This window comes from Haematobia irritans, chromosome 3, assembly GCF_050003625.1.
Source record: "Haematobia irritans isolate KBUSLIRL chromosome 3, ASM5000362v1, whole genome shotgun sequence".
Classification (NCBI taxonomy): domain Eukaryota; kingdom Metazoa; phylum Arthropoda; class Insecta; order Diptera; family Muscidae; genus Haematobia; species Haematobia irritans.
In genome coordinates, this window is record NC_134399.1 from 66,148,204 (window position 1) to 66,175,268 (window position 27,065).

General features: G+C 28.2%; 1 protein-coding gene and 1 long non-coding RNA gene across 5 annotated transcripts in view; one reads left to right on the top strand and one right to left on the bottom strand.

Annotated features, from left to right (window-relative positions):
- mamo (maternal gene required for meiosis) overlaps positions 1 to 27,065 on the top strand; it is a 665,568-nt gene that overhangs the window by 436,834 nt on the left and 201,669 nt on the right. For all 4 annotated transcript variants that reach the window (XM_075300218.1, XM_075300219.1, XM_075300217.1 and 1 more), the window contains exon 2: positions 16,161 to 16,321. In XM_075300218.1, coding sequence (XP_075156333.1) covers positions 16,181 to 16,321 — 141 coding nt within the window. In that variant the 5' untranslated portion in view covers positions 16,161 to 16,180. The remainder of the gene's footprint in view (positions 1 to 16,160; positions 16,322 to 27,065) is intronic.
- Positions 687 to 1,324, bottom strand: LOC142228455 (uncharacterized). The gene is made up of 3 exons (XR_012720169.1): positions 1,237 to 1,324; positions 982 to 1,102; positions 687 to 885 (listed from the first exon to the last, which is right to left on the bottom strand). It is a non-coding gene; the product is annotated as an uncharacterized LOC142228455 (long non-coding RNA).

Below are 27,065 nucleotides of genomic sequence, written 5' to 3' on the forward strand. Positions count from 1 at the left end.
TAAATGTATGTTTTTTTGATATATAAATATATAAATGACAAACCTTTATATATAGCCCCCAACACGTTTGACGAATGTGATATGGTATCGAAAATTTAGATCTACTATGTGGTGCAGGGTATAATATAGTCGGCCCCGCCCGACTTTATACTTTCCTTACTTGTTTTTTTATTAAAAATTAAAAAAAGTTCAATGTTTTTTTTTTTAAACTGACATACACTGAAAGGAAAAAGTACGTCATGAGGATGAATCTTTACATCACGGTGACGAATTTTTCGTCAAAAATGAGCTAACGTAACATTTCATCCCATTGACAATTTTTTCGTCATAGTGATGAATTGAATTCATCCCTGTGATGAACTTATTTACATCCCATACACGACTATGTTACGTCCAGATGATGAATGTATTTCATCTATGTGATGATATTTTTCGTATCTGCGATTATTCTCTTTCATCCATGCGATGATGCAATTCTTCAAAAGTACGATTCTCGTTCGTCATCGCTACAAACGCCTTCGTCATAGCGATGAACTCTTTCCCTAAATTTGACGCAATCCATTCATCAATATGATGTAATAGATTCATCAATTTGATGTAATCGATTCATCAATACGATGTAAACATCAAATTGATAAATTGATTATTAGAAATATTTTCTACGACACTTTTAATAAAGAACCATATTGTTTTTTATTTTAATTAAATTTAAATTTTATTTATTTGAAATATGTACAACTAACGAAGTAAAAACGTATACAAAATTTTTCATACACATCTACCAAAGCTGTTGATTTTGATAAATTGACCATCTAGACACACAAACATTCTGTTACCTTAATTAGTGTTTAGATCACCAAGGATGAAAAGTTTTATGGGTTCATCCTGTGGAGTAAAAAAATTATAAAGAAGAATTTAAAAATTTAAATTTTAAATTATTGTAAAATATATTCGATCTTTTTAGAACAAAATTTAACTCACCCTTTTTGTGCCCAACTGTTCCTTTTCGTTTTGAATTGTTTGCTCATCCAATTCATCTTTATTCTTTAATTTCTTTATCCGCATTCAGTTTTCACAGAACGAAAAATGTTGCGGCATTTATCTGTAAATTTAAAAATACTTCCATAAACATATAAATGTTGAAAAAAAAAATTGACCAAAAAATAAAAAAATCGTCAATTTGGTTAGTTTTTTTTTTCGATATATAACACTTCATGTTTTTTTTATTTTACTCACATTTTTGTTTTTATTTTCACTTTCACATCTTTAAGCATTAGCTCTTTATTTTCGGCATGCGCGACTACCTTTACACTTTGGACTAAACTCAACAACTGAGAGGAACCATTTGAAATGTTCTTACCGCACAGAAAAAAAAAACAATATTTCTACCACACAACTACGTATGGATGTGTTATTGCATTAGTATTTGAATACATGTCAACGGAGTAGATGAAACTTTTCGTCTATTTGATTACTATTTTCGTCATTTTGACGACTTTTATTGTTCTCATATGTCTTGTAAGCCCATTTAAAAACAAACATGTGAACAAATGTTTGCTCAAATACTCGTTTGAGTTAAATTAAATGTGGTGAGAGCATGAAATACCCAACAAAAATAACTTAGCTCTCATTAATAAAAGCTGTGTACAGTTATTTTAAAAACAAAACGTAGCAAGCGCATTTGGTCGTGTGTGTGTTTTTTTAGGTAGAGAAATAAACACACATCTACAGAACGTATGAATTTTATCATCACATTGAACACTGTTTCGTCACATTGACTATTGATTCGACTTTTAGGTGTTTCACTTTAGTACTAATGGAAAAATCTAAATTACAAACATCTATATACTATATACACTGTATATCGTTTTATGTTTTAGTTAGCATTGAGATTTTTTGATACACATTTCAGAGAAAAGTGTGTTTCATCAATTTGAAGATTCTTTCATCGCATTGACGAAAACCAGCATCCTTGATACATCATGAAAATAAAACACTTAAAACTTTTGTCCAACTTCTATTATTCATATATTGGGACTTCATATAAACGAAATTAATTTAAATCAAATGTTAATTTTGGTTAACTTTCGCTGAATCCGAAAGAAAATAATTTCGTCTCATAGACGAAACTAGATCATCAATGTGACGAACTATGAAAAGAACAAAAATTGACTTTGATGATTGAGTTCGTCACGTGGACTACCGAAATACTCCCATGGACGAAACTTTTCATCGCATAGACGAAAACGCATTGATGAAACTCAATCGTCAAGGTGACGTACGCTTTTTCTTTCGGTATACTCTTTCGAGTTTGATTAAAATGTCAATTGTATCAATTAATTTTTTAATTTCAATCATGGACCTAATTGACTTAATGTTTCTAATTTAAATAAAAATTTTATATTTTTTAATTGAAAAAGTCTTCAGATTCATTTAGTTTTTTAATTGGAATATATTTCTTTTTAAATTTTTAATTGAAAAATTCTTCAGATTCATTTAATTTTTTTTATTGGAAATATTTTGGTGATATTTTCTTTCATTGAAGACAAAATTTTTCCCTTTAGCTTTTTGCTGCCATCATTCATTTTCTTCTATAGAAAACCTTGTCTGTGATTTAAAAGCTAATACGTCTCAAAACTCTTCAATGAAATTATGTCATTCTATGACATTATCGGTGTTGGGGGCACCCTTGCTTTAAGTCATTAGGTCATTGGCTTTGACTTGGTATTGCCTCATCTTATGATACATTGAATCGCCTCATATCTTTGGCAATTAATAAAAGCTAAGCAAGGCAGATAAGCCAGTTACACACCAAACCAAATGACGGCAGGTCAAAAGATGTCTTCTGTAAAAATTAATTAATTTTCCAAAAACATGCGAAGCATACGCAAAACTAACTTAGATAGACATCACTAGAGAAGCGGTCAAACGACGAAACCAAAAACAAACAAAAAATGCAGTTTAAATTTCAATTTTAAATGAAGATCTGCAAATGCCACAAAACAAAAAACTTACATACCAAAGCACCATAGTATAGCAAACGATAGCCTATGAAAATGCAAACGCATCAAACAATTTATGTTTCCAATTAAAACTGTTCATAAAATTAACATTGCTAATCCCAAAATGAGTTCATGATAGCCATTGCCACTATTGCTGCCGCCCCCTGAGAATTTTGTTTTCAGACACGAAATCCTAAGAAAAAAAAAATAAAAACATTGTTCAACACTGTAGGAACCCTACCTCCCCCCAACCCCCTAGAAGTAGAAGGGGCAAACATGCAACATGTCATTGGAGGAGCTAATCAGAGCAATGTTAAATGGCCAACAAGAGGACGAGACAGTCAGGGTCCCCTATATGGGAGTTACAGAACATCGAAATCATACTCTTGGCGGCTAGACTTTTGGTCTTCCCCAGTCATTTGTCTGTTTCTGTTGGTGTCTGTTTTTTTTTTTTTTTTGTTTTGTTTTGTTCATTTGGTCAACGCAATTTATTATGTGGCATGCGTCGGTGCAGCACTTGTTTTGCAAATTGCACTTAAAAATGCATTTATTATCCACTCTTACCGCTGGATGATGGAGAGACGAGTTGGTCATCATGTTTCCACCATTTCCAAGTGATATGGTTGCCCGATGACGATGGGTGCCTGGGTGATTTAAGTCTGCCATGAAGCTTGGCTAAATTTCCAAAAAAACAAAAACAAAACGGACCACGATTTGAAGGTTGTGGGTTTGCAAACACTTTGGGAAGCAATCATCGAAATTGTAATTTGAGGTAATCCTCATATGGCTGGTGTGAGAGATTTTTTCTATTTTATTATGCTCGCCTCTTATGGATTCTTGAGAATTTAAGCTTCATCAGTGCAAAACATGTATTTTCGTTTTTCCCTTTTGTTTCTTTTATTACAATGGTGATTTAAAGCCTAGGCTTGAGGTAAAGCACAAAAGGGTGTGATGAAATGGTTTGATATTAATTTCAGTTAAAATTAATTCAAATCCTAATATTTTTCTGGTAGGTTAGGTGGCAGCCCGATGTATCAGGCTCACTTAGACTATTCAGTCGATTGTAATACCACATTGGTGAACTTCTCTCTTATCCCTGACTGCTGCCCGATTCCATGTTAAGCTCAATGACAAGGGACCTTCTTTTTATAGGCGAGTCCGAACGGCGTTCCACTTAGCGAAGCTTTGAAACCCTCAGAAATGTCACCAGCATTACTGAGGTGGGATAATCCATCGCTGAAAAACTTTTTGGTGTTCGGTCGAAGCAGGAATCGAACCCACGACCTTGTGTATGCAAGGCGGTCATGGTAACCATTGCACAACGGTGACAATGGTTAGCATTGGCTGGTAGAGTAAAATATTTCCCATAAATGGAAATAGGTGGCTTGCCATGGACCTATAAGGGGTCGGTACTGCCATTGTACCCCACAATAGTGGCAAAATGGCCACCTCTATATACATCGTTTATCATATTATCATACACTGAAAATACGCCTGTCCGCCTTTAAATATTTTGTCGATACGCAATTCACTTTTAAATTTTGATTTCGCATACTTGATACTGGGAAAGAAATCTTTATTTATTCGTTTATTTGACGCTGGAAAATAATTTGGTGTTCGATCGAAACTGGGAGTCAACCCATGACCCTTTTGCATGCAAATTTTATTTGTATAGAAAATTTTGTCAAAATGTTATTTCTACAGGAAATTTTGTCAAAATTTTATTTCTATAGAAATTTTTGTCAAAATTTTATTAAACAAAACAGAAATTGTCAACATTTCATTTTTGTCAAAATTTTATTAAACAAAACAGAAATTGTCAACATTTCATTTCTATAGAAAATTTGTCAAAAATTTAGTTGCATTGGAAATATTTGTCAAGATTTTGTCACTTTTTTCAATAGAAAAGATTTGGTGAGAATTCTACCAAACATGAAATTCTTATTTTACAAAATTTTATTTGTATATAAATTTATTTTTTGCTAAGATTTTATTTCTATAGGAATTTTTTACCAAATTTTATTTCTATAAAAAATTTTGTCAAAATTTTATTTCTATAGAAAATTTTGTCAAATATTATTTCTATAGGAAATTTTGTCAAAACCTTATTTCTTTAGAAAATGTTCTCCAAATTTTACTTATATAGCGAATTTTGTCAAAATTTTATTTCTATAGAATATTTTATCAAATTATTTGTACAGGAAATTTTATCAAAATTTTATTTCTATAGAAAATTTTGTAAAAAATTTATTGCTACAGAAAATTTTCTCCAAATTTAATTTTATAGAAAAATTGCTCCAAACTTTATTTCTATAGAAATTTTTGTAAAAATTTAATTAAAAAAAGGAAATTTTCAACATTTTATTTCTATAGAAAAATTTTCAAAAATTTATTTGAATAGGAAATTTTGGTCAAAATTTTGTCATTTTTTTCATAGAAAAAATTCTGTTAAAATTCTACCCAACATAAAACTCTTATTTTGCAAAATTTTATTTGTATATAAATTTATTTTTTGTTAAGATTTTATTTCTATACGAATTTTTGACCAAATTTTATTTTTATAAAAAATTTTGTCAAAATTTTATTTCTATAGAAAATTTTGTCAAATATTATTTCTGTAGGAAATTTGATCAAAATCTTATTTCTTTAGAAAATTTTCTCCAAATTTTACTTCTATAGCAAATTTTGTCAAAATTTTATTTCTATAGAATATTTTATCAAATTATTTGTACAGGAAATTTTGTCAAAATTTTATTTATGTAGAAAATTTTCTCCGAATTTAATTTTATAGAAAAATTGCTCCAAACTTTATTTCTATAGAAATTTTTGTCAAAATGTTATTAAAAAAAGAAATTTTCAACATTTTATTTCTATAGAAAATTTTTCAAAAATTTATCTGAATAGGAAATTTTTGTCAAAATTTTGTCATTTTTGTCATAGAAAAACTTTGGTGAAAATTCTACCAAACATGAAACTCTTTTTTTAAGATTTTTTGTTAAGATTTTATTTCTATAGGAATTTTTGACCAAATTTTATTTCTATAGAAAATTTTGTCAAAATTTTATTTCCATAAAAAATTTTGTCAAATATTATTTGTATAGGAAATTTTGTCAAAATCTTATATCTTTAGAAATTTTTCTTCAAATTTTAGTTCTATAGAAAATTTTGGCAAAATATTATGTCTATAGAAAATTTTGTCAAAATTTTATTTCTACAGAAAATTTTTGCCAAATTTTATTTCTATAGAACATTTTCTCCAAAATTTATTTCTATAGAAAATTTTGTCAAAATTTTATTTTTATAGAAAAATTTCTCCAAATTTAATCTCTATAGAAAATTTTTGCAAAATTTTATTTCTATACAAAAGTTTTGTAAAAATTTTATCTCTATAGAAAATTTTATCAAAATATTATTTCTATGGAAAATGTGTCAAAATTGTATTTCTATAGGAAATTCTGTCAATATTTTATTTTTATAGAAAATTTTGCCAACATTTTTTTTCTGTGGAAAATTTTGTCGATATTCTATTTCTGTAGAAAATTTTCTCATAATTTTATTTCTATGGAAAATTTTCTTAATATTTTATTTCTATAGAAAATTTTGTCAAAATCTTATTTCTATAGAAAGTTTTCTCCAACTTTTATTTCTATAGTAAATTTTCTCCAAATTTTATTTCTTTTAAAAAATTTGTCAAAATTGTATTTTTTTCCATAGAAAACTTTGTCAACATTTTATTTCAATTTCAATTTCTATAGAAATTTTTGTCAAAATTGTATTTCTATAGAAAATTTTTGTCAAAATTTTATTTCTATTTTATTAAATACATATAGAAAATTTTCTCCAAATTATATTTCTATCGAAAATTTTCTCCAAATTTTATTTCGATAGAAATTTTTTTCAAAATTTTATTTCTATAGAAATTTGTTTCAAAATTTAATTTTTGTCACAATTTTATTTCTATAGAAAATTTTTATCAAAATTTTATTTCTATAGAAAACTTTGGTAAAAATGTTGTTTCCATAGAATTTTTTTTCTAAATTTCTATAGAAATAAATAAGTTCCATCAAGAATAACTTTGTTGCTGAATGCAATAGATCAAAATGCTTTTGTAAGCGTGTAAACAATAAAATAAACTGCCACTGGAATAAATTTTTTCCGCTGTCAGACGAGCGGTTTAGAAATGGTTGCAACCTGAAGCTGGTTACGTGTTACGTGTTAAAAGGATAGTCATTTTTCAAACTATTATTATATTTATTTCGCTTAAGAAAATTTATAAATAAATAAATTATGCAGTTGGTACGTATGTATGTGTGACTGTTATAATCGGGGTTCATTTTGGATAACTGGAAAGTCATTTATTACCACTTTGGTTTAATATTCAAAATCAGAATATTTCAACAACTGCAGCCGAAGTTCATGATGGGAACTTCGTATGGCACTAAAGACATGTTTGCAATTTTGAACTTCATTTTTTCCTTCAAACTTCGAAATTTTCTATAAGAAGTGAAAAATAATAATGTTTTTGAATTTGCCCAAAAATATTTACTTATTTTTATGAAATTGGAGCGACATCTGCGTATGTAATACAGTTTAGTGAAAATTTTCTAAAATTAACCAAAAATTATTTATTTTTTTCTGACATTTCTATATTTTTTAAGCGTTATTTTAATGCTGATTTCGATTTTAGATCTCGTGACACTGATAGCTTATCATATCACTCCTTTCCCAGGACCACTTTCAACTTTCGAATATCTATCATTCCACAGCGAACTCTTGTATTTACTTGTTTCTTCACTTCTAACAGATAATCGACAACAAATCGACCAACATTCTCTAGAAGCCTTTATGGCCAGTCTCTATCGTTCATCAGATCTTGCAAATCCTGATGTCGAGTATTTTGCTGGTTTTGTGTTTTATTACAGTCGCGTTTGTCGCTGTTTCATTATGCTTCGCACCCGGGTGAACGCATAATTAAAACGAATCAAATTGCAAATGCTTTACAGCCAATGCAAAAAAGCACTTCTTTGTCCAGTCAAGAACACATTCTCCATTTGGCAAATACCCAGGAAAAAGGAGCCTGCTCCGCTTTAGATACCAATAAAATATAAAACCTCAGGGACTTAACAATAAATCCAAATCAAATTAAATTAACAACAGCATTGTGCACTCTTTCCATAGCCCAAAATAAAATAGAAGGCCCACAAAAAGTATTTTGTGGGACCAGTGTAAAATGAGAAGAATTGCTAGCAATTGTTTTTCGTTTTCGTTCCTTTGCTCCCATTTAGAGTGCAATTTATTTAGCTACACTTGATGGGCTGACCAATGGGTCCGAATGATTTGATTCCTAGCTCCTTCCAAGAGATGGTTTAATTACGTTTGGGTCCAATTTTATACCCAGCCAGCCTTTTATTCTATCTTGCAAATTGGCCTATAAATAAAAATGCGTGAGTGACGAAGTCATCCCATAGAGGTGGTTACAACCAAACAAAATTCATAGTCAATGCGCATGCGCATTGACTCTCTGTGTGTTATTCTTAGTTTTTTTTTGCGGTTTTGGTTTTAGAGTTCATTGGAAATGACCGACACGTTTGTGTGATGAGAATGTTCGAAGGCTTGTTAACAAAATTGGTGAGTGGGTAGTAAGACATAGTGTTTTCATTACCAAGTCCAATGGTAATCTTTGGAAGGAGGTAGGATGGGACATTCATCTAAGAAATATCTGCGTTGAAAAATGAAGCTATATAAACGCAAAAGAATTTTCACAAGTTTGAAAATAAAAAAAAACATAAATTCCATACGGTGTTTTTAATGATCAACAGGCTAAATGACACGACTTGTTACAAAATTCAAACAATATTAGTTTTGTTTTGATTAATTGAGATGGCAAACAAAAATTAAAGTTATTTACATTTCTGAATCCATTGCCACGGTTTAAAACTCGGGGATCATGCTGGATCTACCGGTATTTCGGTACGCCTGTTCGTCAACTGATATTGACGAATTGTCATACGACCTTTGGTGAAATTGAGACAACCTTAAACATTAGTGGGACCAGCATACCTTTAATATTGCATGAACATTTGAAATTTGTTCATTTTGGATCCACGGCTGTCACAGTTGGTAGAATTCTACCAAAAATGGTAGATTGTTTACTGTTTGGTAGATTGGTAGAATTTGTATTGTTTTGGTAGATTTTGCAAAAAATTTCCTCTCCAACTAAGGGGTAATTTACTAATAAAAATAAAATTTTGACAAAATTTTCTATAGAAATAAAATTTTGATAAAATTTTCGATAAATAAAATTTTGACAAAATTTTCTATAGAAACAAAATTTTAACATAATTATAGAAATAAATTTTTGAAAAAATTTTCTATAGAAATAAAATTTTTCTACAGAAATAAAATTTTCACAAAGTTTTCTATGGAAATAAAATTTTGACAAAATTTTCTATAGAAATTAAATGTTGACAAAATTTTCTATAGAAATAAAATTTTACAAAATTTTCTATGGAAATAAAATTTTGACAAAATGTTCTTTAGATATAAAATTTTGACAAAATTTTCTATACAAATAAAATTTTGATAAAATTTTCTATTAAAATAAAATGTTGACCAAATGTTCTATAGATATAAAATTTTGACAAAATATTCTATAGAAATAAAATTTTGACAAAATTTCCTACAGAAATAAAATTTTGACAAAATTTCCTATAGAAATAAAATTTTGACAAAATTTCCTATAGAAATAAAATTTTGACAAAATTTCCTATAGAAATAAAATTTTGACAAAATTTCCTATAGAAATAAAATTTAAAAAAAAAATTTCTATAGAAATTAAATTTTGACAAAATTTCCTATAGAAATAAAATTTAAAAAAAAAATTTTCTATAGAAATAAAATTTTGACAAAATTTTCTATGGAAATAAAATATTGACAAAATTTCCTATGGAAATAAACTTTTGACAAAATTTTCTATAGAAATAAAATTTTGATACATTTTCCTATAGAAATAAAATTTTGACAAAATTTCCTGTAGAAATAAAATTTTCTACAGAAAAACAATTTTTCTGCAGGATTAAAATTTGGACAAATTTTTCTATAGAAATAAAATTTGGATAAGATTTTCGAAGAAATAAAATTTTGACAAAAATTCCTATAGGAAAAATTTTCTATAGAAATAAAATTTTGACAAAATTTTCTATAGAAATAAAATTTTGACAAAATTTTCTATAGAAATAACATTTTGACAAAATTTTCTATAGAAATAAAATTTTGACAAATTTTTTTATAGAATAAAATGTTGACAAAATGTTCTATAGATATAAAATTTTGACAAAATTTTCTATAGAAATAACATTTTGACAAAATTTTCTATAGAAATAAAATTTTGAGAAAATTTTCTATGGAAATAAAATTTTGAGAAAATTTTCTATGGAAATAAAATTTTGACAACATTTTCTGTAGAAATAAAATTTGACAAAATTTTCTATAGAAATACAATTTGACAAAATTTTCTATAGAAATAAAATTTTGACAAAATCTTCTATAGAAATATAATTTTGACAAAATTTCCTATAGAAATAAAATTTTGACAAAAATTTTCTATAGAAATAAAATTCTGACAAAATTTTCTATAGAAATAAAATTTTCTATAGAAATAAAATTTTGAAAAAATTTCCTATAGAAATAAAATTTTGACAAAATTTCCTATAGAAATAAAATTTTGAAAGAATTTTCTAGTGAAATATAATTTTGATAAAATTTCCTATAGAAATAAAATTTTGACAAAATTTCCTATAGAAATAAAATTTCGACAAATTTTTCTACAGAAATAAAATTTGCACAAATTTCTATAGAAATAAAATTTGGATAAAATTTTCGAAGAAATAACATTTTGGCAAAATTTTCTATAGAAATATAATTTTGACAAAATTTTCTATACAAATAAAATTTGGATAAAATTTTCTGTAGAAATAAAATTTGGATAAAAGTTTCGATAGAAATAACATTTTGACAAATATTCCTATAGAAATAAAATTTTGAAAAAATTTTCTATGGAAATAAAATTTTACGAAATTTTCTATAGAAATAAAATTTTGACAAAATTGTCTATGGAAATAAAATTTTGACAAAATTTCCTATAGAAATAAAATTTTGACAAAATTTTCTATAGAAATAAAACTTCGATAAAATTTTCTATAGAAAAAAAATGTTAAATAATTTCCGATAGAAATAAAGTTTTGACAAAATTTCCTATAGAAATAAAATTTTGACAAAATTTTCTATAGAAATAAAATTTTCTACCAAAAAACAATTTTTCTGCAGGAATAAAATTTGGACAAATTTTTCTATAGAAATAAAATTTGGATAAAATTTTCGAAGAAATAAAATTTTGGCAAAATTTTCGATAGAAATAAAAGTTTGACAAAATTTTCTATAAAAATAAAATGTTCTATAAAAAAATAAAATTTTGACAAAATTTTCTATAGAAATAAAATTTTGACAAAATTTTCTATAGAAATGAAATTTTGACAAAATTTTCTATAGAAATAAAATTTTGACAAAATTTTCTATAGAAATTAAATTTTAACAACATTTTCTATAGAAATAAAATTTGGACAACATTTTTTATAGAAATAAAATTTTGATAAATTTTCTATAGAAATAAAATTTTGACAAAATTTTCCACAGAAATAAAATTTTGACAAAATATCCTATAGAAATAAAATTTTGATCGATCAATGTGAATCGCCGTTTGGACTCAGCTATTGAGCTAAACATGTAATGGTCTAAGTGAGCCTGAAATATCGGGCTAACACCTAACCTAGGAATATATATATCTCATGGTGTACTAAAAATTTGAACTAAAAAGCCATGCTATAGATTGACTAAAATTGAAGATAATCATAAACTGGACAAGATAAAAAAAAATCTTAGGGATCAAATCATGGTACATTTTTAGTTCATTTATGCTATGGGGAAAATCGATCATCGATTTGTTTCAGCGTATGAACTTATTTCTTAATTTCAAGCTTTAACAATTAATACATATCCCACAATTAAGAATTTCTTTCCCCCTCTCTATAGACGGTAAGCGATTTTCAGAACTGTCCGGAATATTAATGTGGTCGGCATGCAAAAACCTGTACACATACTAAACAAATGATTTACGTGCAATTTCAATATGAGTGACGGACAGAATTCGTATGTGGTCAAGTGTTTGCAAGTTTTCACAGTGGGTTGTTTGGACAATGCTGAAAGGCAAGATATGGAGAGAAAATCCCGTGGGGGGAAGGGGAAGTATCTATGCTATGTTGTTCTCATATCAATTACGATACATTTAAATGCAATTAAATTGCAGTGTAATGCAAAACTTAACAAGCATTTAAAATCAAAATTCAAATGTAATCACAGCGCATGCGCGTATGCACAATGCATTCATATCCAAATGAATGCAACAGCACTAGCAGTTGTAGTCCCTCTTTCCTAGCGAGCTATCCATTTGAACTGGCCTGGGGCGGGGGGGGCAGTCAATGTATGTCCGTTGACGTCGTCAGCGTCGTCAGTTCCACCACACAATTTTCATACAGAAAAAAAAAACTAAATCATACAAATTAAACAAAACGTATGAAAACCAATACCTACCTCTACACCACACCGGGGCGATATACAATGAACAACGGCAACAACAACAATCAACTATGCCTGGTTGAATTGAGGTATGATGATGACGGTAATACTGTTTGCCGGTTGTCATGGTAGTGTTGGTGTTGCTGTTGTATTCCTTGTGTTTCGAAAACGTGTAAACACCACATGACATCGAACACGCGCGTGCGCAAATGCCAACTGAATGCATATTAAATGCGCAAACCAATCCAATCTAAACCACCGAGCCAACCAACCAACCATCCATCCATCCAACTAAATAACCAGCTAACCATCCAACTAGGCGGCCTAATAGTCAGTATGTGTCGTCGTCATCGTCGTATGCAGATATTTGAGATTCATTTTCACAGTCAAATTCACAAAACAAACAAAAAACACACAAACTCTAAATTTAGTTTGTATGCATGTGGGGGCTCCCCTTATGTGAACGCGGGCACAAACAGTGAACAATGATTAAATTACAATTTCCGTGATTTTTATTATGTTATTAAGATTTATATTAACACACAGAAATTTTCACTTTGTTGTAGTTTTGTATATTACTCTGTCTGTTTCTCAGCTGTGATTTAGTGTTTGGCATTAAAGAGCTTTTTGTATTTTAGTTTGAAAGGCATGCTATAATACATAGTTTACTAATTAAGATTTTATTTTAGATTTTTTCCATAATTCCAAATACTAGTTGAGGCGAATATTGTGGTACAAATTTCGGTGAAAAAAAAAATTAACAAAATCTTTGGAAAGTTAATTCTGATGACGGTACACTTAGAGAAGGAATTTTATCACCTTGAACATGTTTCAAGCGCAAAATCTTATTTTTGGATGGTGACCATAATCAAATCCTATTATCCCATCCACAATCAGAGATATTATACAGAGAGCCCTCCGGATGACTGAGAAATGGGCAGAAGAGAATGGTCTTATTTAGATTAAAGCCTCTACTTTAAAATAACATCGGGAAATAATTCGAAATTAAGTGGGAAAATAGAATTTGGTGTCCTTTACGAATGTCCTTCTAAGTGGACATCGGTAGTAAAAGGGTTAATTGTGATTTAAAAATTTTCAATTTTTCCAATGGAAAAAAATGTCATACGCTTTTCTTTGTTTGAAGTTTATTCAGCGGCTTCAACATACAGAATGACAAAATTTTATAATTTAAATACAATTTGATGAGAGAAAGAGAATGTCACTAGGCATATGCACCAGGAATGGAAAATACAATTTTTAAGAAAGTACAAAAAAGGTATTTTTTGAGCGAAAAAGTAATTTTCACTAATTTTAACAAAAATTCCATTGGAAGATTATTGCCAAGAGCACCTTTAGAGTGAATTTTGTTTGTCAACTCCTCAATTTTAATTATTATTTTTTTTTTCGTTTTATATCCACTTACAAAGATTACAGTAGTATTGTAATCACGGTTTGGCAGATTGGTAGAATCCATGGTATTTCATAAATTTCCTGTAGATAAATAAAAATAAATTTTTGACGAAATTTTCTGTAGCAAAAAAATTTTGACAAAACTTTCTATAGATATAAAATTTTGACAAAATATTCTACAAAAATAAAATTTAACAAAATTTTCAACAGAAATAAAAGTTTGACTAAATATTATATAGAAATAAAATTTTGACAAAATTTTCATCAGAAATAAAGTTTAAAGAAAAATTCAATAAAAATAAAATTTTGACAAAATGTTTTATAGAAATAAAATGTTGGCAAATAAAGTTTGACTAAATATTCTATAGAAATAAAATTTAAACAAAAATTCTATAAAAATAAAATGTTGACAAAATTTTCTATAGAAATAAAATTTTGACAAATTTTTCTATAGAACTTAAATTTTGACAAAATGTTTTATAGAAATAACATTTTGACAAAATTTTCTAGAGAAATAAAATTTTGACAAAATTTTCTATAGAAATAAACTTTGACAAAATTTCCTATAGAAAAAAAAATTTACAAAATTTTCTATAGAAATAAAATTTTGACAAAATTTTCTACCGAAATAAATTTTGACAAAATTTTCTATAGATAAAAAACTTTGATAAAATTTTCTATAAAAATAAAATTTAACAAAATTTTCAACGGGAATAAAAGTTTGACTAAATATTCTATATATATATATATTTTTCTATAGAACTTAAATTTTGACAAAATGTTTTATAGAAATAACATTTTGACAAAATTTTCTAGAGAAATAAAATGTTGACAAAATTTTCTATAGAAATAAACTTTGACAAAATTTCCTATAGAAAAAAAAAATTGACAAAATTTTCTATAGAAATAAAATTTTGACAAAATTTTCTACCGAAATAAAGTTTTGACAAAATTTTCTATAGATAAAAAATTTTGATAAAATTTTCTATAAAAATAAAATTTAACAAAATTTTCAACAGGAATAAAAGTTTGACTAAATATTCTATAGAAATAAAATTTAAACAAAAATTCTATAAAAATAAAATGTTGACAAAATTTTATAGAGAAATAAAATTTTGACAACATTTTCTATAGAAATACAGTTTTGACAAAATTTTCTATAGAAATAAAATTTTGACAACATTTTCTATAGAAATACAGTTTTGACAAAATTTTCTATAGAAATAAAATTTTGACAAAATTTTTTATAGAAATAAAATTTTGACAACATTTTATATTGAAATAAAATTTTGACAAAATTTTCTATAGAAATAAAATTTTGACAAAATTTTTTATAGAAATAAAATGTTGACAAAATTTTCTATTTTGACAAAATGTTCTATAGATATACAATTTTGACAAAAAAATAAAATTTTGACAAAATTTTCCAAAAAAAAAAAAATAACTAAATTTTCTGTAGAAATAAAATTTTAACAACATTTTTGCTAAATAATATTTTTTGTAGTTTTAATAAGTCGGTTAAAGACTTTTTTCAAAATATTAAAATATTTTGTCAAAACTAAAAATGTCTACACAAAAGGTACTAAATCATTTGCGGGGGTACTACGGTACTGACCAGGGTGTAAAAGTATTGAAAAAAGTACTATAGTACTGCATTTTCCATCCCTGATATGCACAAATAATAAAGAGTGATAAATCATTTGAACAAGAACAATTTCCTACATAAACTAGTTTAGCACTCAACTCTCTTCCTAATAATTGAGAGTTGTTTATGACAATATCAACCGTATCACTCATAACATTCTTTAAGAGACAGTAAGAGAGCATGAACAATTTTAAGAGACATCACTCATTTGAAATGAAACTATATCGATAGACACTAGCAAACAAATTACAGTTCAAATCATATTAATTCAAACAAACAAAAATCAAAATGCACATAAGAATAATTATTAAATAATTTGATTTAATGTTATCAATAATTCAAATCTAATTCAAATAATTATAAAATATAAATAAATGTACAAATTAATAGGGCTTCAGATGTCACACCATTTGTTTTAATTTTTCCTTATTTTCTAAACAAAAAAATATTTTCTCTCATTTTTATCATTACAGCAGCGTAAGCTGTCACCGACATGGGCAGTGAGCACTACTGCTTGAGGTGGAACAATCATCAATCCAACCTGTTAGGGGTGTTTAGTCAATTATTACAGGACGAGAGTCTGGTGGACGTCACATTATCTTGTTCAGAGGGCGCTCCCATCAGAGCCCATAAGGTAAGCTTACATTTTTTGTTTAAAGTTTGTTGTCATCATATTTGAAAAATTGAATTTGTACAAAAAAGAAAAAAGTAATTGCAAAGTCATTCTATTATTAAAATTTTCAACATAGAACAATGGGCAAATAAAGCAACAAATTATCAAATTAACACTTTGTAATGCATAGTCGCAATAATGTTGTGCACTGTTGTCACCATGGCATTTTGTCATCATGACAAGGCCAGCTTTGACATTTTTTCGTTGTTGTCTTCTAATCTATTCGCTGCTATATGTCATAATCTTATGATGTCACTACATCTAACATACAATGAAAATAAATGAGTGGTTTTTGGGGGCATATGGATATGGCATCTTACAACTTACAAAAAAGATTCTTTAATATTCAGTATTAGTATTCGTCCTGATTTTTATGCCCTCCACCATAGATGGGGGGTATATTAACTTTGTCATTCCGTTTGTAACACATCGAAATATTGCTCTTAGACCCCATAAAGTATATATATTCTGGGTCGTGGTGAAATTCTGAGTCGATCTGAGCATGTCCGTCCGTCCGTCCGTCTGTTGAAATCACGCTAACTTCTGAACGAAACAAGCTATCGACTTGAAACTTGGCACAAGTAGTTGTTATTGATGATGTTGGTTTGCGAGGCCTCTAAGAGATGCAAATTTCATCCGATCCAGCTGAAATTTGGTACATGGTGTTAGTATATGGTCTCTAACAACCATGCAAAAATTGGTCCACATCGGTCCATAATTATATATAGCCCCCATATAAGCCGATCCCACGATTTGGCTTGCGAGGCCTCTAAGAGAAGCAAATTTCATCCGATCCGGCTGAAATTTGGAACATGGTGTTAGTATATGGTCTCTAACAACCATGCAAAAATTGGTCCACATCGGTCCATAATTATATATAGCCCCCATATAAACCAATCACCAGCTTTGACCTCCGGAGCCTCTTGGAAGATCAAAATTCATCTGATTCAGTTGAAATTTGGTACGTGGTGCTAATATGTGGCCTCAAACTCCCATGCAAAAATTGGTCGAAATCGGTCCATAATTATATATAGGCCCCATATAAACCGATCCCCAGATTTGACCTCCAGAGCCCCTTGGAAGAGCAAAATTCTTCCCATTCGGTTGAATGGGTGCCTTTTGGAGAAGCAAAATGCATCCGATCTGCTTGAAATTTGGTACGTGGTGATCGTATATGATATTTAACAACCATGCCAAAAGTGGTCCATATCAGTCCATAATCATATATAGCCCCATATAAACCGATCCCGAGATTTGGTTTTGGAGCCTCTTGGAGGAGCAAATTTCATCCGAGTGAGTTGAAATTTGGTACATTGTGTTAGTATATGGTCGTTAACAACCATGCCTAACTAGGTCCATATCGGTCTATATTTATATATATCCCTCAGATAAATCGATTTCCAATCACACAAAAATTGGTCCATATCAAGTTCATAATTGTATATAGCCCCCATATAAGTGACCCCCATATTTCAATTCTGGCTCTCTACGTACCGTGCAAAAAGTCCATATCGATTCGTAATTATTTGTAGACTTAACTATACATAACTTTTTTGTCTAATATATACCACGTATGGACTAACTCACAATTTAGAAAAAGATGTTAAGAAGTTTTAAGATACCAAAACCCAAGTATTTCGATTGTGGATGACAGTCTTTCGTAGAATTTTCTACGCAATCCATGGTGGAGGGTACATAAGATTCGGCCTGGCCGAACTTACTTCCGTATATACTTGTTTTTTTTTTTTAATTCCATTAGCCCATATCCATATATATTTTTACCAATGGCCATTTTGGAAAAATTATTTTTGTTTCCCTAGAATTTCACCAGCAATCATTGCCTATCCGAATAGTAATTCTGCTTGCAACTATGGTGCCCATAATGCAATTCAACAGACCGCAATAAAATTTCAATGTCATTTCATGGTGCATTTTCTCATTGTGTCACAACTGAGTTATAAGCTGCCATTGCTTCTGTGCGAAAAATGATAAAGTTATTTTCATACTAAAAGACAGCTCCGTCTGTCTGTCTGTCCCTCGGTCCTTCTGCAAAATCGTATGTCCGTCTGGCTGTTCATCCATCCATCCATCCAACTGTTTACATTTTATTCCCACCTCTTGGACTGGTAACACCAGTAATTCTCTGGCACTCACATTCACACATCCATAACCAACTAAAAGATCCATGAATATGACACAAGGTAGCGGGAGATAGCTACTTCTGTACAACAAAAACAAAAAACGGAGACCAATTTAGTTCTCGTACCAGCGCCAGCTATCAGTAGAACCAAGTTGTCAACTGCAGTGGTTAAATTGATCAATTATTATGCGTTTAAAAATGCAACTTGTTCTCTGGGCTGCTCTGAAAGCAAAGATAGACAAATCTAAGCATAACTTAGGGTAGGCAACAACAAACAACATGAAATCACCCAACCAGTCCGGCACGGTGGAACGGTGAGACGGATGGATAGTTAAACAGCTATGTCTCCCTATATTCGCTGACTTTGTTGTTGTATGGGACATGTTACCATGCATTTATTTTCGTTATTTCATGGACCCATTCCCATTGTCATTCCATGGCAGTACTACATGCACCACTGCTTTATACCACTCTATGCTTAGACAATAAATTGAATTATTTATATGGTGGTTAATATGAGGCGGCTTTTCATTTTAAGTTTCATGATTAAACACAAACACACACACCCAAACATCGGTATATATTTCTCTCTCACCCTATGAGAGGGCAAAAAGCAAAATAGTATAACTGCCAAGAGAGAAAGAGAAGAAAACCCGTTGAAGGACTTACAAAACAAAGTTGTAATAAATATCTTAAAATAAAACATGCCAATAAGTCACGGTTGCCACAGTTGGAAGAATTCTACCAAAACTGTTTAGTAAATTGGTAGAATTCTAAGATTTCTATAAAAATAACATTTTCACAAAATTTTCTATAAAAATAAAATTTGGACCAAATTTTCTATAGAAATACAGTTTTGACAAATCTTGACAAATTTTTCTACAGAAATGTACATTTTATAGAAATAACATTTTGAAAAAATTTTGTAGAAATAAAATTTTGAAAAAATTTTATAGAACTAAAATTATGACAAAATTTTCTATAGAAATATAATTTTGACAATTTTTTTTACAGAAATAAAATTTGAACAAAATTTTCTATAGATATATAATTTTGACCAAATTTTTTATAGAAATAAAATTTGGACAAAATTTTCAATACAAAATTAAATTTTTGGCAACATTTTCTTTAGAAATAAAATTTTGACAAAATTTTCTATAGAAATAAACTTATGAAAAAATTTTCAATAGAAATAAAATCTTGACAAAATTTTCTATAGAAATAAAATTTTGACAAAATTTTCTAAAGAAATAAAATTTTGACAAAAATTTCTAAAGAAATTAAATTTTGACAAAATTTGCAATAGAAATTAAATTTTTGACAACATTTTCTATAGAAATACAATCTTGACAAAATTTTCTACAGAAGTGTACATTTTATAGAAATAAAATTTTGAAAAAAAATTTATAGAAATAAAATTTTGAAAAAAATTTATAGAAATAAAATCTTGACAAAATTTTCTATAGAAATATAATTTTCGTTTTGTTTGTTATTGTTGGCTTCTCTTCAATCGTTATTGTTTTTTTTGTTTGATCTCAGCTTAAAGCCATGCATTGACTAAACTACAAGTGTAGCTTAACCAACAGAGGAAAAGTATGCTTGTCAAATTTATTTGGGCAAAGCCCTATAGACTGCAAGATGGTTGGATGTACAGCTGTTTCGGAATTACCACATTCCTCATCAGCATCCTCTACTTGCAGCAAAACTATCAACCAATTATCAGAATAAATTCGGGTAATTCACTCAACCCAACGTGAACTACACTTGAACCTCCCGAAAAAGGGTTTGATAGTCGGCTACTGCCTAAGTTTAGTCAATGCATGGCTTTAAGCTGAGATCAAAAAAAAAAAACAACAATAACGAAATATAATTTTGACAAAATTTTTTACAGAAATGAAATTGGACAAAATTTTCTATAAAATATAATTTTGACAAAATATTTTATAGAAATAAAATTTCCTATAGAAATAAAATTTTTACAAAATTTTGTACAGAAATAAAACCTGGACAAAATTTTCAATAGAAATTAAATTTTTGACAACATTTTCTTTAGAAATAAAATCTTGACAAAATTTTCTACAGAAATATAAATTTTATAGAAATAAAATTTTAACAACATTTTTTTCTTTTCCTCTATTGGTTAAGCTACACTTGTAGTTTAGCCAATGCATGGTTTTAAGCTGAAATAAAAAAAACAACAACAACAATGATTAAAGAACAAAACCAACAATAACAAAACAAAACGAATAAAATTTTTGCAAATTTTTCTATAGAAATAAAATTCTGACAAAATGTTCTATAGAAATAAAATTTTTACAAAATTTTCTATAAAAATAAAATTTGGACAAAATTTTCTATAGAAATACAGTTTTGACAAAATTTTCTATTGAAATAAAATTTTGACAAAATTTTCTATTGAAATAAAATTTTGACAAAATTTTCTAAAGAAATTAAATTTTGACAAAATTTTCTAAAGAAATTAAATTTTGACAAAATTTTCTAAACAAATTAAATTTCTTATATTACATGTTAGCCTGATACCGAAACAGGCAATTGACGTCCAAATGCATTATATCTAATTATACAATTATTATTCGAGCTTTATGGACAGATATAGATTAAGGAACATGGTTAATAGAGCCATTGAAAAGAAAACGCCAGATACAAATCTATACACGCCTGGACTGTACATGTTTCGGTTCGGGCGAATGAACCTTTCCACAGCCTTTAGTATAGATCTGGCTGGGAGAGATAACTCAATTTTGGGCCCTTTATGCTAACTCCTTATGGAGAAAATATTTGGGAAATTTCCTCTTACAAATTTCGACAAAATTTTCTATAGAAATAAAATTTTGACAAAATGTTCTATAGAAATAAAATTTTTACAAAATTTTCTATAAAAATAAAATTTTGACAAAATTTTCTATAGAAAAAAAATTTTGACAAAATTTTCTATAGAAATAAACTTATGAAAAAATGTTCTGTAGAAATAAAATTTTGACAAAATTTTTTTCTTTTCCTCTGTTGGTTTAGATACACTTGTAGTTTAGTCAATGCATGGTTTTAAGCTGAAATAAAAATAATAAAAAAAACAGCAACAACAATGATTAAAGAACAAAACCATCAATAACAAAACAAAAAAATAAAATTTTGACAAAATTTTCTATAAAAATAAAATGTTGGCAAAATTATCTATAAAAATAAAATTTTGACAAAATTTTCTATAAAAAAAAAATTTTGACAAAATTTTCTATAGAAATAAAATTTTGACAAAATTTTCTATAGAAATAAAATTTTGACAAAATTTTCCATAGAAATAAATTCTTAAAAAAATTTCCTAAAGAAATAAAATTTGGACAATATTCCTATAGAAATAAAATTTTTACCAAATTTTGACAAAATTTTCTATAGAAATAAAATTTTGATTGAATTTCCAATAGAAATAAACTTTTGAAATATTTCCTATAGAAATAAAATTTTGACAAAATTTTCTATAGAAATAAAATTTTGACAAAATTTTCTATAGAAATAAAATTTTGACAAAACTTTTTTAACAAATAAAATTTTGACAAAATTTCCTATAGAAATAGAATTTGGACAAAATTTTCTGTAGAAATAGAATTTGGACAAATTTTTTTTATAGAAATAAAATTTGGACAAAATTTTCTATAGAAATACAATTTTGACAAAATTTCCTATAGGAATAACATGTTGACAACATTTTCTATAGAAATAAAATTTTGACAAAAGTTTTTTAACAAATTAAATTTTGACAAAATTTGCTTTAGAAATAAAATTTTGACAAAATTTTCTATAGAAATAAAGTTTTGACAAAATTTCCTATAGAAATAGAATTTGTACAAAATTTTCGATAGAAATAGAATTTGGACAAAATTTTTTTATAGAAATAAAATTTGGACAAAATTTTCTATAGAAATACAATTTTAACAAAATTTCCTATAGGAATAACATTTTGACAACATTTTCTATAGAAATAAAATTTTGATAAAATTTCCTACAGAAATAATATTTTGACAAAATTTTCTATAGAAATAAGATTTTGATAAAATTTTCTATGGAAATAATCCTAGGATGCGCTTTAAAAGAAATGTTTGTGGATTTGTCCAAAATGACTGCATCGGAAATGGATAAAAACTTGATGGGGGATTCCGTGATGTGCTTTAAAAGAAATTTTTGTGGAACAACTTCCAATTTTTTTTTTGCTGGGCAACTTAGTCTTCTCTCATTATATATTTTTTTAATAAAAGTCCAAGTTTTTATCAAAATCAACTTAGTTCAACATAGTTAGTTCATTAACTTTGGTTTAGGTGAAATTCATTTACTTTCATTTTAATGTGAATTAATTTAAGGCGATTTGTTTTCGGTGGGTTACACTATTTTATTATTAATTATTTTTTCTTAATTAATTAATTAATTAAATTTATTGTAATTAAATCCCATAGAATCTACCTTGTTTGTATTTTTTAATGTAAGTTCAATTATTTTAATTTAATGTATATCGGTTTATTTGCCCATGTTCCCAAATCCACTTCCAGGTGAATGTGAATCAATTCCACGATTATCGTGTCCTACAATCCACCTTCACCGGAATTTTCGTGAAATCAATTCACTTGCAAAAGACTTGGTGAAAGTTGAATTATGTCCAAGATGGGTGTATTTCCGGTTAAAAAAAAGCACTCGCGTAAAAAATTTGAAATGTTTTATATTTAATACATGAGTTTTATTAAAAATGCGTCATTTTTAATTAAAAAAAAAAAATAATAAATTATAATAAGTCTATTGATTCCACTTATTTTGATTTCCGCCTTAGTGAATTTTTGAGTGATTTGTGCAACCCAGCTGGTTACAGAAAAGTTCAAAAAAGAACGTGGAATTAAGAACACCAAATTTTCAAGTTCGTGGATTTGACGTGAATAGTGGAAGTGGAATTGAAGTGGATATCGGAACATGGGTGATTGTAATACAATTCATTTCACTTTGATTTAGATGAAGTTAATTTGTTTTGCATTATTTGAATTTGAATTGATTTAATATAAATGAATTAAATTAATGAGTTAACTTAAAGTAGTTGACTCAATTACTTAATTTATGTTAGTTTTGTAATTAAATTTGAATTTATTTTAATATAATTAATTTCACCAACTTTATTTAGATGGAATTAATTTACTTTGATTTTAATTTCTTTTAATTTGAATTGATTTACTTGAAATTAAATTAAAATATATAACTTAAAACATTTATTTTATATAGTTTATATAAATTATTTTATTTATTTTTGTTTAATTTTATTAAATAATTAGTTTAATATACTTCAGTTTAAAACTTTTATTTTATACAGTTTATGTTAGTGTAGTGTAATTTTTAATTACATTTTTTAATTATTAATTTAATTGTAGTAATACTTAATTTATAAAATAAATTTAATATATTTAAATTCAATTTAGTCTAATCTCTTTATATTTCTTTTTAAATAGAATTTCGTTCTAGGAGGCATAAATAGAATTTTGTTCTAGGAGGCATATGATCGCCTCCTTCTGTGTTTACATCCATAATTTATTAGTTATATCATTTGCCATTTTATCGAGCAGATCGCTTCAATATATTTAGCTTTATTACTCCATCCATGTCAGACACTTGTTGGTTTGTTTTTGTTTTAGTGGCTTTTATGCATATTTTATGGTGTATTTAATTTGTAAATATGATTAGACTGAAGTTTTATGTGCTCTAGCAGTAAGAGAACCTTAGACGAAAACGCAATAAGGTTTTAAAGAAAATCAAGCCAAAGATAAAACGACTTCCAGAAATCGCCTGATAGTCACTGTAACTACTCTTAGTTGATTGCTTTTATTAGACTTTTATGTTCGGAAATATGTTAATATCATTGAATTTATGTACACAATAAATCTTTCTCTTGAATTGGTTTATTAATTTAAGTCATAAACTAGGGCTAATTAATCAAAATCAAATCAAATCAATCAATCAAAATGTATAAGAAAAGAAAAAGGTTGTTGCTTTTCGAGGGAAATAATAAGGAGAGTAATATCTTTATTATTTTGATTTCAAAATAAATATGTTGTTACAGAAAATTGCTTAATAGAATATCTCGCACTGATTAATTTGATTTTTAAAATGCTAATTGCAAGATTAAATAGATAAATAGACTTGGTTTAATGGGTAGTGGTGTTATTCAGGTGCAATATTTAATATATCTGCCTCTCCCATATTATTTTTAGTTATATATATAGCAATCGTCTGCCCACTTTTGTAAGGTGTGAGAGTGTCCCAGTTTGAGAGGTTCCACTGTATGTCCTTTATGTTAGTTCCACTTGGTAAGAAATCTCCAAATGCTGATTGAAAACTTTCACTTTACTTTTTTTTTTGAAAATAAATTTCAAGCTATCCCCAATTCCATCCCACGTTAACACCTGTATACAGACACCGATAATAATGTTCCATTAAGTTGTCACCACCTTGACATCACCCACGTTTTAGTTTCAGTAGTTTTCCGCCGACTACCTTTTGGAAAACTGAAGAAAAATGATGCCAAACAGTAACATTTTCAACCCACCACCAACTACAAAAGAAAGTCTTATAAAAAAAGACTATATTCGCATTTCTATCATTTTGGGGGTCTCTTGGACAACGATTTCCCATACCCTGTAACAACCCCTCCCGTTTGTAAATTTTCTGAAGTACCTCTTTTAACGAATTGTAGGTGCTTACTGGTATTTTATGTGCGCAACATATTCCACATCGAATGAATTGAGTTGAGTTTTTGCTCCCTATTTTGACACCACTCATGTTTTTTCGAACTGACAACGTACATAATACCATAGAAATTTTAACAACGACAGCAACATTGGCAGCAACCGAATCAGCAACAGTATTTGCAACTGCAACAAATATGTGGTGGCAATACTGTTGTTTGTTGTTTGGTAGCAATGAACATAAAAGCCTACCAGCAGTAGTAAGGAACTTTACAGGAAACTGAAACTCTTAGTGAAGTGTTTAACAAAAAGCCAAAAAAAAAAAAATTGGGACAGTTTGGGACAGAGACTTCGGCAACAAAATACCCTGCAGTTTGAAGTTTGTATAGCAAAAATTTTGGTAGGTTGAAGGCATCAAAAACGTGTCTGTAATAAGGAGAATTTTTTGGCGGTATGAAAATGGACCCCAGGAAAATGAGCCCAAAAACTCTAAGGAAACATACAATGCTTCAGATGAATATGAACCGGCTGAAAATGATCCCTCAACAAAATGTAACGGAAGCATGAAAATTGTGTCCAAAATAGGTCTAATTTTTCTCTTTTGATTTTAAAGACCGTGTGAAAATAAACCCTAACCAATTGGAAAAATATGAAGTTTTCAGAAAAATTAAATATGTATTGCTCAGTGCGAATCTCTTGTGAATCGCGTTAGCCCAGTTTGGACTTTGGCCCTAGCCAGAAAAAAATGTCGCCAAAATTTTTTGAATTTAACAAAACGAACAACAAAAGTCAGTACAGTGGTAGCACCATTGTCAAATCGTAGAACTCCAAAATAAGCCCCACACTGAAAAAAAGCATGTCCGATTCCAAAGATTTTGTCTTTACTTTAACAATTTTGGTATTGATTCCGAGCCAAAGAAGCGGAGAATTCAAGTAAGGATACTTTTAAAACATAATTCTCTTTTAAATTTAGTTTTTGTGTACTTGACTCTAGGAAGCAAATTTAAATTTTTAGATTTTTCAGCTTTTTTTCTTCATACACAGAGAATACAGATTGGTTGTGACAATCGAATTTATTGCCAACCTCCTTTTGGCAGTTGTAGCAACTACCAGTTGGCAGTTGTGACACCCAACAAATTCGGTCGACTCAATCGAATGATGGGAAACCCAACTAATACTATATATATGGAGTTGGTTGTGTCAGACGATGAAATTGGTCGTTGCTCCCTTCTTCATTTAGTTGTATCTCCCAACTTTAAAGCACCATGACCGAATTGAATAACAAAATCCGACAAAATACTGAATTTTATTTATATTTTTTAGATGATAGGAAGGTACATATACTTAAATAAAATATATTAATACATTATAAAAAATGTTCACCCTTAAAAGTATACCCTCCAGCATGAATAGGTTGGGGAATCGACAGATAATGGAGCTAAATCTTTGGTACTCTTCCCATATTAGTATTTATAGATGGTGTCCGAACTGTCTATAGCATGTCCAAAACACACAATAAATTAAGTAAAGAAATTAGTGTGGAGTTTTAAAAACGACATACGAATCTATCCCCGATGGTCACTTTCTTGGGGTTTCATATATAGAGATGGATTTTTTCAGAGCCGCCAATGAAATTATTCCATATTGAGGATGCGCACCGTAGCATTGAGTATCCTGAAGCTATTTGTTTTTGCCAATATTGCTGTGTATTATTTTCGTTTCACAGGGAATATAGTGTATTAAGGCCAGTTTCGCACGGCGCGAGTTGTTCACGACAATATTTTATAGGCTGTCCACGGATGAGAAACTTCGAAACGAATAAGAAATATTCCGTTTT